Source organism: Microcaecilia unicolor, chromosome 6 (assembly GCF_901765095.1).
Source record: "Microcaecilia unicolor chromosome 6, aMicUni1.1, whole genome shotgun sequence".
Taxonomy (NCBI): Eukaryota; Metazoa; Chordata; class Amphibia; order Gymnophiona; family Siphonopidae; genus Microcaecilia; species Microcaecilia unicolor.
Genome location: NC_044036.1, coordinates 206962427 through 206978709, shown reverse-complemented (window position 1 = coordinate 206978709; position 16283 = coordinate 206962427). Strand labels below are relative to the sequence as shown.

The following is a 16283-nucleotide window of genomic DNA, read 5'->3' as shown; positions in this document are numbered from 1 at the left end:
TGGCAGGAATAATGTTTTAACTAAGTCCTCTTTGATTTGTCAATGCTTCCACACCTTCTATCAGTCTTTTTACTCAGTGGACTCCACGATTCATTCAGAAGCAAATGAGGCCTTTTTATCTTCTCAAGCACTTCCCTCCTTAACAGAAGCGCAACGCTGTGCTTTGGAACGTCCTGTACAGGTGGAGGAAGTCACAAAAATTATTAAGGACCTCCCAACTGGGAAATCCCCTGGGCTGGATAGTCTACCGAATAATTTTTATAAGGCGTTTAGAGGGGAACTTGCTCCCATACTAGTTGAGATTCTTAATGACGTTCGAAGTGGTCAGGACTTGCCCCCTCAATGATGGAAGCTTGGATTGCAATGATCCCAAAACCGGGAAAGGACAAGACAGAGTGTTCTTCTTATTGCCCCATTTCCATTCTTAACTCAGACGTTAAAATCTTAGCCAAGATCCTAGCCAACCGTTTAGCAAATGTTTTACCTGATTTAATTCACCCTGATCAGGTTGGCATTGTTCCTCAGAGGCAGGCCAAGGATAATATTCGTCGTATGATTAATTTGCTGCATGAAGCCAAAAAGCTTGAGATTCCCATGTGTCTTCTTGGGTTAGATGCTGAGAAGGCATTTGACCGCGTTCATTGGCCTTTCATGCTTAGTGTTATGGAGCGTTTTGGTCTTGGGCCGGGATTCTGAATCTGGACTCAAGCTCTTTATAACTCTCCCTGAGCCTGTGTACGTATTAATGGTGGTAATTCTCCTACTTTTCTTTTATCTACGGGTACACATCAATGATGCCCCCCTCTCGCCAATGTTATTTGCTTTGGTTATGGAACCTCTTGCTATTGCTATACGTTCTAATCCTAATGTCTCAGGTATTATGATAGGTGGCCGCAAATACAAACTAGCTATGTTTGGTGATGATGTACTTCTCTCCTTAACCAAACTATTAATCTCCTTGCCAAATCTAATACAACTTTTAGCCGAATATTCTTCTGTTTCGGGATTTAAACTCAATATGACTAAATTGGAAGCTATAGCTCTTGGAATTCCACGACCGGTTTTACATTCTCTAAAGCAAGCCTTTCCATTTCGTTGGGTTACTCAAAGCATTAAGTACTTAGGGATTCATCTATCAAAAAACTTTTCTGATTTATTTTTGGCCAATTACCCTCACCTGTTGTGGGAATTATATAAAAATTTGGAGGCCTGGGGTACTTTTGAAATATCATGGTTTGGCAGAATAGAGACGTTGAAAATGAATGTGTTGCCACATTTGTTGTATCTCTTTCAGGTCCTCCCTCTCTGTTTGTCACGCAATTTTCTCTCTGGAATACAGAATCATCTTCTCCGTTTTATATGGTCTAATAAATGGCCACGACTCCCTAGATCTTTACTCTATCGGGACCAAAAAAAAAAGGCCTGGGTGTCCCTAATATCTATTGGTATTATAAGGTGCACAGGCTTGCTCTGCTCTCGAATGGTTTCATGCTAGCCATCAAAAGTTGTGGATAGCTTTGGAGCAGGATTCGGTCGGTCCCTGCCCGTTACATTCATTAATGTGGCTTCCACGTTGTTATCATGCCATGAGCAGGGATGTGTGCCCATCGATTCCGGTGACCTTCTATTACTGGGATGGACTCTTTGCCAAGCCTGATTCAGTTTTATCTAAACTTACATCAATAATATATAACCCACTCTTTCCTCTTGGCCTAGAACCAGGGCCTTTTTCTCGATGGTTTACCCTGGGCCTTGAGACTTGGGGTCAACTTTTTGATGATGAAGTCTTCGTCTCTTTTGACAACTTGGCTGAAAAATACACAATTTTTCCAACTAAATTTTTTGCTTATACTCAATTGAAACATTTTCTTTCTGCTGTTGAAATAAAGGCCAAGGTGATTCGAGAAGGCTCCTTTCTTGAAGATTTTTGTGAAGACTCCAAGGGGACAAGGGGTCTCATCTCTTGTTTCTATAATTATCAATGTAGGCAAATGCAACCCCACATGCAGCATCGGCTGTGTTGGCATCAGGAGCTAGGTGTGACGGGGGATGATGATTGGACTTTGCTTGAAAATGCCTTACAAAAGATTTCTATCTCTGTTCCTCTTAAAGAAAATGTGGTAAAAGTTGTACATAGGTGGTATCTTACTCCAGCTTGCTTTCACCATATGTTCCCTACGGTTTCACCATTGTGTTGGCAGGCGTGTGGACAGATGGGAACCATGGGATACCTTTGGTGGTCATGTGTGAAGGTGCGGGCTTACTGGAAGACAATTCAATATAGATTACAGAGTTGGCTGTCTAAGCCCAAAAAGTGGTCACCTGAATATTTTCTTTTCCCAAAGAAACCTCCAGGCCTTACCAAATCGCAGGCCTTATTGGTTCGCCATGCTATGTCAGCTGCTAGGGTCACTCTAGTTGTTCAATGGAAATCTCCTTTGGTGCCTTCATTGGTTAAATGGTTAAATAAGTTATGGTACATATGTGAAATGGAGAGACTCTGGGCAATTCGTTGTCACACTCTGACCAAGTGGGAAGCTATTTGGAATCCTTTCTTGAAACACTGCTCCTGCTGAAAGCTTGAGATTGTGGAGGGGAGAGGAGGAGGTGGGGGGAAGGTGTCGAGGTTTTTTTGGGGGGGAGGGGGAGATAATTACAAAAATGTGTCACAAATCTTAGAAGTACATATGCACTTATTGTCTTAGGTTTGAGAGCTGAATGCATAATGTCCATGTTCTTTCTGGGTACTGGAGGTTGTGTTCCTCCTTTGTTGTATTGTACTCGTTTAAGTAGCCGTTTGTGGCTTGTTGTTTTTCTGTTACATCTCTCAATAATTAATAAAGACTTCTATAATTTTTTTTTAAAAAGCACACATGCAAGGAGTCAACTTCTTTGATTTACCCTTCTGCAAGTCAAGTACATTATAAATGATATTTTACCACTTTGTTCCTTTAACAGGCAGTTAAATCTTGAAACTCTCTACTTTGATCATATGACAAGAATCTTTTTATTTAAGATTTCAGAAGTTATTAAAGACTCACTTATTTGGGAAAGTTTTAAACGTTTGGACTGGTTTTATTGTAATCTTCTTTTTTACTATGTATATTTAGTTCAATTATCAAAGATGTATGTTCTCTCTACTAGATGTTTTTGTAATCTACACTAAGCTATTTGGTAATTTGCAGAATAGAAGTTCTGAATACTGTATTGTATTGTACAGCTTGAAGATTCCATATAGCATGACAAAAAGTTTCCTAACACATGTTTTTTTCTGAGACTATCACAGCTAAAGTACAAACTGACATATTTATCTGAAACAGTCAGTACAAGAACATCCCCTTCTACAAGTGGTCAGATAATTCTGGGTCCATACCTTTGGCGAGCAGTCATACAAATATGTATAGACAGATTTATGCAAAATATAGGACAAAGCCAAATAAGGAAGTCAGAATGCAGGGAGCAGGTAAATGTTAACAGACATTAGTATTTGAAGAACTGCTTTATAAAATAAATAAATAAATAAACATTAACATGATAAAAATAAGAAAATGCTAACCTATACAAGATGGTGCTGGATTCCATCCATTTTCAATACATTCTGAGTATCCTCTACTTTCATGCTTATATCCAGGATCACATTCATATTGAATTCTCTCTTTGTTTTCATATTGCATCTTCCTTGGTAACCTGCTCATCATCTTTCCATTCGGTATGGAAGGTTCTTGACATGAAATCACTGTGCAGAATAAGAATACTTATTTAATAGCTAAGTTGTGCAAAGCAAAGAAGCAATTTTAATTGGAAAAACTAAGTTTTAAATACAATGCAATCTGCTTAAGTGCAAGGGTCTGGGACCAAAGAAATACATGCAGTTAACCGGAGTGTGCACTTAACCGTTGTGACCCAAAGAAGCTTGACATCTGATAAACATATGTGCAGTACTGTTTATTATACGTACAGTATACAGTCTCCGTTAACTGACGTTATACAGTCTCCATTAACTGACGTTAGGCTTCAAGTAATCAGTCATAGTCCTCTGTACACTATTGTGTCTGTGAGTTCCATAGACTACGTCTGCCAGACGGTAAAAACTGTCATAACACTGTCATCCAGTGGCCTCCAGATAGGCCTGCACGATGTTGAGACTCTCCAGCGCTCTTGCAAAAGTGACAGGAGGTTGTTGAATTTCGTCAGCATGTGCCTCACTGCACATTTCATCATCTGTTTCATCATCAGTCATTGCCTGCGTGTAGGCGCATATCTCGACATCAGTGATGTCATCAGCTGTTTGTAGATCGTAATCAACAGCTACGTAGTGATGAAACTCCTCTTCAGTAACACTGGCTGGGATGTCAATAGTCTCTTCATCTGACGCGTTTGCAACAGCTGCATCTGTTTCATCCCTTTCCACATCCTTAACAAAGCTTGCCCGCTTGTAGCAGTTCACAATGGTTGCCTGTGTAACATGATTCCAGGCTTTTCTCTGCATATGTAGGGAATCCAACAGTGATAGATTACGAGCCAGTTCAAGAGCACGTTTATCCTTGCCAGTCTGATCATACTACTTACTACTACTACTACTTAACACTTCTAAAGCGCTACTAGGGTTACGCAGGGTTGTACAGTTTAACAAAGGACAGTCCCTGCTCAAAGGAGCTTAAAATCTAAAGGACAAAATGTGCAGTCAATCAAATTGGGGCAGTCTAGATATCCTGAATAGAGGTATAATGGTGGTTAGGTGCCGAAGGCAACATTGAAGAGGTGGGCTTTGAGCAACGATTTGAAGATGGGCAGGGAGGGGGCTCGGCGTATGGGCTCAGGAAGTTTATTCCAGGCATAGGGAGAGGCGAGGCAGAAAGGGCGGAGCCTGGAGTTGGCGGTGGTGGAGAAGGGTACTGAGAGGAGGTACTCAGTCTGCGGCTCCTCACTACCTCTCCACCCTCATCTCCCCCTATGTTCCCGCCCGCAACCTCCGCTCACAGGACAAAGCCCTTCTCTCAGTACCCTTCTCCACCACTGCCAACTCCAGGCTCCGCTCATTCTGCCTTGCCTCACCCTATGCCTGGAATAATCTTCCTTTACCCATACGCCATGCCCCCTCCCTACCCATCTTCAAATCTCTGCTTAAAACTCACCTCTTCAATGCTGCCTTCGGCGCCTAACCGCTCAAGAAATATAAAATACCCCAATCTATCCACCCTATCAGATTAACTGTTCACTCGTCCTCTAGATTGTTCACTTGTCTTTAGATTGTTCTCTTGTCTTTTAGATTGTAAGCTCTTTGAGCAGGGACTGTCCTTCTATGTTTGAATTGTACAGCGCTGCGTAACGCTAGTAGCGCTTTAGAAATGGTTGTTGTTGTTGATTTGTCCTGTGAGCGGAGGTTTCGGGAAGGAGCATAAGGGGAGATGAGGGTAGAGAGGTAATGAGGGGCTGCAGATTGAGTGCATTTGTAGGTTAGTAGGAGAAGCTTGAACTGTATGCGGTGCCTGATCGGAAGCCAGTAAAGTGACTTGAGGAGAGGAGTGATATGAGCATATCGGTCCAGGCGGAAGATAAGACGTGCAGCAGAGTTCTGAATGGATTGAAGGGGGAATAGATGGCTAATTGGGAGGCCAGTGAGGAATAGGTTGCAGTAGTCAAGGCGAGAGGTAATGAGAGAGTGGACGAGAGTTCGGGTGGTGTGCTCAGAGAGGAAAGGGCGAATTTTGCTGATGTTATAGAGAAAGAAGCGACAGGTGTTGGCTGTCTGCTGGATATGGGCAGAGAAGGAGAGGGAGGAGTCGAAGATGACTCCAAGGTTACGGGCAGATGAGACGGGAAGGATGAGGGTGCCATCGACTGAGATAGAGAGTGGAGGGAGAGGAGAAGTGGGTTTGGGTGGAAAGACAATAAGCTCGGTCTTGGCCATGTTCAGTTTCAGGTGGCGGTTAGACATCCAGGCAGCAATGTCTGATAAGCAGGCCGATACTTTGGCCTGAGTTTCCGCAGTGATGTCTGGTGTGGAGAGATAAAGCTGGGTGTCATCAGCATAAAGATGATATTGGAAACCATGAGATAAGAGCAGCGAGCCCAGGGAAGAGGTGTAGATTGAAAAGAGAAGGGGTCCAAGGACAGATCCCTGAGGAACTCCAACAGAGAGAGGGATAGGGATGGAGGAAGATCCATGAGAATGTACTCTGAAGATACGGTGGGAGAGATAAGAGGAGAACCAGGAGAGGACAGAGCCTCGGAACCCAAATGAGGACAGTGTGGCAAGAAGTAAATTATGATTGACAGTGTCAAAAGCGGTGGATAGGTCAAGGAGGATGAGGATGGAGTAGTGACCTTTGGATTTCGCAAGGAACAGGTCATTACAGACTTTAGTGAGTGCCGTTTCAGTCGAGTGTAGAGGGCGAAAACCGGATTGAAGCGGATCGAGGATGGCATTAGAGGAGAGAAAATCAAGGCAACGGCTGTGAACGGCGCATTCAAGTATCTTGGAGAGGAAGGGTAGGAGGGAGATGGGGCGGTAGTTGAAGGGACAGCCTGACATCATCATTGTGTGCAGCACAATTATCACAAAGCAACAAAATCTGACGCTTTTGTGCCCACATTCTAGTGTTTAACTTCTTTAGCCACTGCTTCCAAATTTCCCCAGTCATCCATGAATTTGCATTAGCCTCATATGACACAGGAAGTCGCTTAACATTCTTGAAGCAATGGGGCTGTTTGCTCTTTCCAATGACGAGTGGTTCCAACTACTCACTCCTATCCATATTGCAGCAAAGGAGGATCGTCAGTCAGTCCTTCGATGTTTTACTTCCTGTAGTTTTGGCTTGTTTGAATGCAAGTGTTCCATCAGGAATTGCTCGCTAGTAGAGACCATTTTCATCAGCATTGAAAATATCACGAGGTGCAAACTCGTTCAAGATGGTAGGAAGAACTGAAACAACCCAATTTTCAGCACCAAAGTCATCAGTGTTTTGTTTTTCACCATGCTGTTTCTTGAATTTTATGTTGTTCCTTCCATCTTTCTAACTGTTCAACAGTGGTTTAGAATTCAGTTAGTCCAAGACTTTCAGCTAGCTGATTAGCTTTCTCCATAAGCAGTGAATCACTGACAGGAAACTGTCTGCTTCTGACTTGAGAAAACCACCGAAGAAGAGCATCTTCTACATCCTCAACTTTTCCCGCCCCTTTACGTTTCCGGTGTGGATTTGTATTGTTTTGCCAGTCTTCCAGAAGCTGATCTTTCTGCTTCAAGATGCATGAAATTTGACTGGGATTGACACCATATTCTTTAGCAATAGATGCTTGATTTTGTTTGTTTTCTAATTTTTTAAAGAACTTTAACACTGGCTGAACGAATAGAAGAACTTCTATTCATTCAGCCAGTGTTAAAGTCTTACAGTTCCGCTGCGACAACGACGACGATAACCCCGGTGTACGCTCTAACAACATTCTTTTGCTTATTCTGCCTGTGGCAGTTAAGGAGGCAGTAAATTTGAAATCTCGTTGGTTGTTACGCGCCAATCGGCTTCCATATTCCGTGGGTGCACTCATGCAGAATCTTTCCTGCAGAGGAGTGGTCTTAAACCTTGCACTTATCAGTGGTGCGCTAAACCAAAGTTTGTCCCCATAGAAATTGATGATGCCAAAAATAGGACCGAAGTACGGCAAGCACTTAAACAGAGCATATGCTTATCTGACGTGCACTTAAATGGAGTGCACTGTATTAGGTCAAAATTCAACAGTTAACTTTGGTTGTTACTGATGAATATTTATATTTACTTCCCACTAACTTGATAAATGTTGTTTGGCCAACTAGTTGTCCCAAAAATTTTAACTGGTTTAAAACTGAGGAACGAGGTGGGTTTATAGGCGGAAGAGAGAAGAAGGAGTGAGTGCATAAAGGAAGAAGGGAAGAGAGGGAGGGAGTGAAAGGGGGTTGGTGGTGAATGGTGAGAGAGTGGGTAAAGTTATGTAGCAGGGTGGGAACTGAGAGGTAAGCAGTGGGAATAGTGCAAGAGGATGGGAAGGAGAGGGAATGAGTGCAGAAGGAATAGGGAAGTGCAAGGGAGGGAGAAGCCTACATTTCCACAGCTATATATATACACACACATACACAGCCCTCAAACACTCAGTGCCAACATGCACACATGCCCAACACACCCATAATCAGTGACATTTTCTGACTCACTCTCTTTCTCTCTCTGATATACCACCTTCACACCTCCAAAGATAAACAGCTAAAATCTCCCTGTGAAACTAGTATGCATATTATACCAATGATTCACACACAAACATACAGGATAAGTCAATATACAGTATGCCCACCCGCCCAGATACCCACTCACACATCCCTTACAATCCTACTGAGACAGGATATACCATGGCAACATAACAGTGTGTTCCCTTATTCCTCCATTTGCAGACTAAGGCATGGCTGTTTTAACCAAGTCCTCTACTACTACTACTACTACTTATCACTTCTATAGCGCTACAAGGCATACACAGCGCTGTACACCATACATGAAAAGACAGTCCCTGCTCAAAGAGCTCACAATCTAAATAGGACAGGCAAACAGACAGAACAACTAAGAAGTAAGGGAATTAAAGAGGTGGGGATAAAAGGGTAAAGGGCAAGTGAGTAGTGGTTAGGAGTCAAAAGCAGCTTTAAAGAGGTGGGCTTTTAGCCTGGATTTGAAAATGGCCAAAGACGGGGCTAGACGTACAGGCTCGGGAAGTCTATTCCAGGCATGAGGTGCAGCGAGATAAAAGGAACGCAGTCTGGAATTAGCAGTAGAGGAGAAGGGGACAGACAAGAGAGATGTATCCACAGAACGGAGTGCCCGAGGGGGATAGACAAGAGTGGAAAGGTACTGGGGAGCGGTAGAGTGAATGCTCTTATAGGTCAGTAAGAGAAGTTTGAATTTAATGTGGAAACGGATAGGGAGCCAGTGAAGTGACTTGAGGAGAGGGGTAATGTGAGCATAGTGACTCTGGCGGAAAATGAGTCACGCAGCAGAGTTTTGGATTGATTGAAGAGGAGAGAGATGGCTAACTGGGAGGCCGGTACGAAGCAGGTTGCAATAATCTAGACGAGAGGTGATAAGGGTGTGGATAAGGGTTCTGGTAGAGTGCTCAGAGAGGAAGGGACGGATTTTGCTGATGTTATAGAGAAAGAAACGACAGGTTTTGGCAATCTGCTGAATGTGAGCAGAAAAGGAGAGAGAGGAGTCGAACATGACCCCAAGGTTACGAGCTGATGAGACAGGGAGAATGAGAGTGCCATCCACAGAAATAGAGAAAGAGGGGAGAGGAGAGGTGGGTTTAGGGGGAAAAATGAGAAGCTCGGTTTTGGCCATGTTAAGTTTCAGATAACATTGAGACATCCAGGAAGCGATATCAGATAGGCAGGCTGATACATTGTTCTGGATGCTGGTTGAGATTTTCGGTGTAGAGAGGTAGATCTGGGAGTCGTCAGCGTAGAGATGATATTTGAAGCTGTGGGATGATATCAGATAGCCAAGGGAAGAAGTGTAGATGGCGAACAGGAGAGGACCAAGAACAGAACCCTGAGGTACACCGATTGGTAATGGGACAGAAGTGGAAGAGGATCCACCAGAGTGTACACTAAAGATGCGAAGCGAGAGGTAGGAGGAAAACCAGGAAAGAACAGAGCCCTGGAATCCAAGTGAAGACAACGTATCAAGGAGTAAGTTGTGATCAACAGTGTCAAAAGCGGTGGATAGATCGAGAAGGATGAGGATAGAATAGAGATCTTTGGATTTGGCCAGTAACAGGTCATTGGAAACTTTTGTAAGTGCAGTTTCAGTTGAATGAAGAGGGCGAAAGCCAGATTGGAGTGGGTCAAGAACACCTTGAGATGAAAGAAAGTCAAGAAAGCAGTGGTGAATGGCACATTCAAGTATCATGGAGAGGATACACAGGCATGCTTTAATCTGTGAATGAAGGACAGGGGAAACACCATTAAGTCACACTGCATGTGTTGTGATAAACACAGTGGTTGCCCTACCCTGAGGAGGCCGCTAGAGGGTGCTCTCCTACCAGGAACAGGGAAAATGCCATGATATGGTCCCTTGAGGGAGCTCCAATTGGACATCAGGGTAATGACCTAAAGGGGCCAGCAGAGGGAGCTCCAGCTAAGGCCTGAACATGGGGACTAGGGAGTATCGGTAGCAAAGGTTCTCCTTTAAGAGAAAAGGGCACTCAGAAGGCTCTGGACTCTTCCAGAACTAGGAGAGGCAGACCCAGAAGGGGTATGGGGGGCTATTAGCAGCCCTATATAAAAAGCCCCCTCTAAGCCAAGAGAAGAGGAGGGAACCTGGTGAGCTTGCTGGAGAAGGAGTACCTGGAAGAAGGAAAAGAGAACGAGAAGCAGACCCTCAAAGTGAAAATACTTACCGAGCCATGCTGTTGATTGACTAGTGATTTATTTAAAATGAACTAACAGCCGTGAGGTGGAGGATAGGACTGTAAGATCAATGAGAGTGAAGAACGTCCTATCCAGGGGTGGTGGCTGTTTTACACTGAGACCCCTGTCTCTCAAAGTAAAGGGGCTCAGTATGTGCAAATGAATAACGAAAGAAGTTGTTCCCCACAAGACTGAATCCAGGTACCAATAAATTTAATTTGCATTTGAGGACTGCCTAATTTGCATATTGATAAAGGCTAGAGAATCCGAGTTATAGCTCCAGGGAAAATGCGGTGGGTCACTGTCCATGAACCAGAGGAGTGACCGGGCACGGTGGACATAACAGGGAAGGATATCCGGCAGGAGGAAGGCATGTCAGAGCAGTCACTCTGAGTAAGGAAGGAGCCTAGAATATAGAGGTGGGTGCTTGCTCAGAGGCACAGGCCAATGAGGCCAGGTAGAGAGTAGGAAGTGCACATGTCTTTACAAGCAGCTCCAAAGCAAAGGGCTAGAGAGCCTCAAGAGGGCTGAGCATAAGAGTACCCTGATGCAGTGTTGCCAGGTGGGCGGTTTTACCGCCCAATTGGGCGGTTTTCCGCGACCCGCCGCGGGAAATTTTTGCCCGCGGCGGGTTGCGGTTTTTTGGGCTGGTTTTTGTGCTTCGGGCGGTTTTTTTAGGTGGCTTTTTCGGCCGCGGTGGGCGGGGTTAGTGATGTTTTTGGGCGGGGTTAGTGACGTGGGAGGCGGGGTTAGTGACGGGGAAGGCGGGGCCGATGACGGCGGGGCGGGGTTGATGACGGCGGGGGCGGGGTGATGACGCGGGGGCGGGGGTGTCAGGGGCGGGGTTTGAGTTTGGGCGGGTTTTGGGCTGGATTTTGGGCTCCTTTAGGCTGGAAAAATATTTTCCACCTGGCAACCCTGCCCTGAGGGGGTTATAAAGGAAACCACTTTATTTTGAACTGTTTGCTTCTGTGCTGTTTTTGCTGGAGTTACCAGGGATTTACCACTGGTTGTTTGGAACTGCCTATGGCTGAGCTGTTTGCCTGCCAATTACAATATGTAGCTTGGCTTGGGAACCAAAGGAACTCCAAGAAGACTGGCAAGTGAGACTCCAGCCAGCAGAGGGCTGCATTTCTGAATCACCCAGTGACCAGGAGCTTTACAGTGTGCATTTTTCAACTTGTTTAAAATTGGCCTCAGACATTACAGTTTAAAGACCCTGAACAAGTTCAAAATACCTTCAATGGGATCACATCTCTACAAATACAGAATTTCCTGCAGCAGATATGTTTGGTAAGTTGCAGAATGGAAGTTCTGAATATTGTATTGTATTGTAATGTAATGTACAGTTTGAAGATTACATATAGCCTGACAAAAAGTTTTGTAAGGCATGTTTTTCTGAAACTATCATAGCTAAAGTACAAACTGACATATTTATCCTGAAAGAGTCAACACCAGAACATCCACTTCTACACAAATGGTCAGACAATTCTGGTTCCATGCTAAATCTATTCATAATGCAGGCTTTACCTATCAAGGTACGAAGATATGGAATTATTAAATAAATACATTTATACTAGATTAGTTTTCACTCAGAATACAGAAATAGAAGCACACAATGAAAAAAGCAAAGAACACCCCCCCCCCCCAACACACATACAAATGCACACAGATAACAGTCTGGCATCTGTGAGCAAGTATTGAACACTATTTAATAGTCTGTCCATGCCCTATCTGTTCTTAGTTAGGAGAAAGGAACATGGGCTAGTCCTATAACTACTTCATATTTATGTAGCAGTAAGTACAGTGCTTTTTTTGTGCCGGTGCGCAACGGTACGGCGTATCGGCACCTTTTTTTGCCCCCCCCCCCCCCATCTGCTCCCCTGCCCTCCCCCTCCAGCCATCCATGCCCATCCCGTGATTCCGTACGTTCTCCTGCCCCCCTCCAGCCCTCCATACCCATCCCGTGATTCCCTTCGCTCCCCTGCCCCCACCAGCCATCCATCCCCACCCCGCGATTCCCTTCACTCCCCTGCCCGGCATCCATACCCACTCCGCGATTCTCCTTGATCCCCTGCCTCCGTCGCAGCTGCCGTAGTGAAAGGCTGTCAGCCTTCCCTTCATTTCCTGTCGTGTCCCGCCCTCGCGCAATGATGTCAGAAGAAGGTGGGACACTGACAGGAAATGAAGGGAAGGCTGACGGCCTTTCACTACAGCTGCGACGGAGGCAGGGGATCAAGGAGAATCGCGGAGTGGGAATGGATGCCGGGTAGGGGAGAGAAGGGAATCAGGGGGTGGGGATGGATGGCTGGGGGGGACAGGGGAGCGAAGGGAATCATGGGATGGGTATGGAGGGCTGGAGGGGGGGGCAGGGGAGTGAAGGGAATCGCGGGTTGGGTATGGATGGCTGGGGGGGGCAGGGGAGCGAAGGGAATCGTGGGGTGGGTATGGATGGCTGGAGGGGGGGACAGGGGAGCGAAGGGAATCACAGGATGTGTATGGATGGCTGGAGGGGGCAGGGGAGTGAAGGGAATCACAGGATGGGTATGGATGGCTGGAGGGGGGCAGGGGAGCGAAGGGAATCACGGGATGGGTATGGATGGCTGGTGGGGGGCAGGGGAGCGAAGGGAATCGCAGGGTGGGTATGGATGGCTGGAGTGGAGGACAAGGGAGCGAAGGGAATCGTGGGGTGGGTATGGATGGCTGGAGGGGGGGACAAGGGAGTGAAGGGAATCACGGGATTGGTATGGATGGCTGGAGGGGGGCAGGGGAGCGAAGGGAATTGCGGGGTGGGTATGGATGGCTGGGGGGGACAGGGGAGCGAAGGGAATCATGGGATGGGTATGGAGGGCTGGAGGGGGGGCAGAGGAGCGAAGGGAATCGCGGGTTGGGTATGGATGGCTGGAGGGGGGGACAGGGGAGCGAAGGGAATCGTGGGGTGGGTATGGATGGCTGGAGGGGGGACAGGGGAGCGAAGGGAATCACAGGATGTGTATGGATGGCTGGAGGGGGGCAGGGGAGTGAAGGGAATCACGGGATGGGTATGGATGGCTGGAGGGGGGCAGGGGAGCGAAGGGAATCACGGGATGGGTATGGATGGCTGGAGGGGGGCAGGGGAGTGAAGGGAATCACAGGGTGGGTATGGATGGCTGGAGGGGGGGACAGGGGAGCGAAGGGAATCGTGGGGTGGGTATGGATGGCTGGAGGGGGGGACAGAGGAGCGAAGGGAATCACGGGATGAGTATGGATGGCTGGAGGGGGGCAGGGGAGTGAAGGGAATCACGGGATGGGTATGGATGGCTGGAGGGGGGCAGGGGAGCGAAGGGAATTGCGGGGTGGGTATGGATGGCTGGAGGGGGGCAGGGGAGCGAAGGGAATTGCGGGGTGGGTATGGATGGCTGGAGGGGGGGCAGGGGAGCCAAGGGAATCGCTGGGTGGGTATAGATGGCTGGAGGGGGGGGACAGGGGAGCCAAGGGAATCGCTGAGTGGGTATAGATGGCTGGAGGGGGGGACAGGGGAGCCAAGGGAATCGCTGGTTGGGTATAGATGGCTGGAGGGGGGGGACAGGGGAGCCAAGGGAATCACTGGGTTGGTATGGATGGCTGGAGGGGGGGCAGGGGAGCCAAGGGAATCGCTGGGTGGGTATAGATGGCTGGAGGGGGGGGACAGGGGAGCCAAGGGAATCGCTGGTTGGGTATAGATGACTGGAGGGGGGCAGGGAAGCCAAGGGAATCGCTGGGTGGGTATAGATGGCTGGAGGGGGGGGACAGGGGAGCCAAGGGAACCGCTGGTTGCGTATAGATGGCTGGAGGGGGGGCAGGGGAGCCAAGGGAATCACGGGATGGGTATGGAGGGCTGCATGGCGGGCAGGGGAGCCAAGGGAATCATGGGATGGGTATGGAGGGCTGGAGGGGGGCAGAGGAGCGAAGGGAATTGCGGGTTGACTATGGATGGCTGGAGGGGGGGGGGACAGGGGAGCGAAGGGAATCGTGGGGTGGGTATGGATGGCTGGAGGGGGGACAGGTGAGTGAAGGGAATCACGGGATGGGTATGGATGGCTGGGGGGGGCAGGGGAGCGAAGGGAATCACGGGATGGGTATGGATGGCTGGAGGGGGGCAGGGGAGCCAAGGGAATTGCGGGGTGGGTATGGATGGCTGGAGGGGGTGCAGGGGAGCGAAGGGAATCGCCGAGTGGGTATAGATGGCTGGAGGGGGGGACAGGGGAGCCAAAGGAATCACTGGGTGGGTATGGATGGCTGGAGGGGGGGCAGGGGAGCGAAGGGAATCGCGGGGTGGGTATGGATGGCTGGAGGGGGGGGCAGGGGAGCCAAGGGAATCTCTGGGTGGGTATAGATGGCTGGAGGGGGGGTACAGGGGAGCCAAGGGAAACGCTGGTTGGGTATAGATGGCTGGAGGGGGGGCAGGGGAGCCAAGGGAATCACCAGATGGGTATGGAGGGCTGGATGGGGGGCAGGGGAGCGAAGGGAATCACGGGATGGGTATGGAGGGCTGGAGGGGCGACAGGGGAGCAAAGGGGATCATGGGGTGGGTATGGATGGCTGGAGGGGGGGACAGGGGAGCGAAGGGAATCACGGGATGGGTATGGATGGCTGGAGGGGGGCTGGGGAGCAAAGGGAATCACGGGATGGGTATGGATGGCTGGGGGGGGCAGGGGAGCAAAGGGAATTGCGGGGTGGGTATGGATGGCTGGAGGGGGGGCAGGGGAGCCAAGGGAATCGCTGGGTGGGTATAGATGGCTGGAGGGGGGGACAGGGGAGCCAAGGGAATCGCTGGGTGGGTATGGATGGCTGGAGGGGGGGACAGGGGAGCCAAGGGAATCGCTGGGTGGGTATGGATGGCTGGAGGGGGGGGCAGGGGAGCGAAGGGAATTGCGGGGTGGGTATGGATGGCTGGAGGGGGGGCAGGGGAGCCAAGGGAATCACTGGGTGGGTATGGATGGCTGGAGGGGGCAGGGGAGCGAAGGGAATTGCGGGGTGCCCATCTTCAAATCCCTGCTTAAAGACCACCTCTTCTCGATACCCTGTCCTCACTTGGATTCCAGGGCTCTGTCCTTTCCTGGTTCTCTTCCTACCTCTCCCTCCGCACCTTTAGTGTTCACTCTGGTGGATCCTCTTCTACTTCTATCCCTCTGCCTGTCGGCGTACCCCAGGGTTCTGTTCTTGGTCCCCTCCTCTTTTCTATCTACACTTCTTCCCTTGGTTCATTAATCTCATCCCATGGCTTTTCCTACCACCTCTATGCTGATGACTCCCAAATCTACCTTTCTACCCCTGATATCTCACCTTGCATCCAAACCAAAGTTTCAGCGTGCTTGTCTGACATTGCTGCCTGGATGTCTCAACGCCACCTGAAATTAAATATGACCAAAACCGAGCTTCTCATTTTCCCCCCCAAACCCACCTCCCCGCTCCCCCCGTTTTCTATTTCTGTTGATGGCTCTCTCATTCTCCCTGTCTCCTCAGCTCGAAACCTTGGGGTCATCTTTGACTCTTCTCTCTCCTTCTCTGCTCATATCCAGCAGACCGCCAAGACCTGTCGTTTCTTTCTTTACAACATCCGTAAAATCCGCCCCTTTCTTTCCGAGCACTCTACCAAAACCCTCATCCACACCCTTGTCACCTCTCGTTTAGACTACTGCAATCTGCTTCTTGCTGGCCTCCCACTTAGTCACCTCTCCCCTCTCCAGTCAGTTCAAAACTCTGCTGCCCGTCTCATCTTCCGCCAGGGTCGCTTTACTCATACTACCCCTCTCCTCAAGACCCTTCACTGGCTCCCTATCCGTTTTCGCATCCTGTTCAAACTTCTTCTACTAACCTATAAATGTACTCACTCTGCTGCTCC

The 16283-nt window shown here is 48.3% G+C and overlaps 1 protein-coding gene across 10 annotated transcripts in view; it reads right to left on the bottom strand.

The window, feature by feature from the left end:
- Positions 1-16283, bottom strand: part of CFH (complement factor H) — a 463465-nt gene that overhangs the window by 317258 nt on the left and 129924 nt on the right. For 8 of the 10 annotated variants that reach the window (XM_030205903.1, XM_030205897.1, XM_030205902.1 and 5 more), the window contains one exon: positions 3557-3736. The exons of the other annotated variants lie outside the window; for them this stretch is intronic. In XM_030205903.1, the coding sequence (XP_030061763.1) occupies positions 3557-3736 (180 nt within the window). The remainder of the gene's footprint in view (positions 1-3556; positions 3737-16283) is intronic. 10 annotated transcript variants of the gene reach the window in all.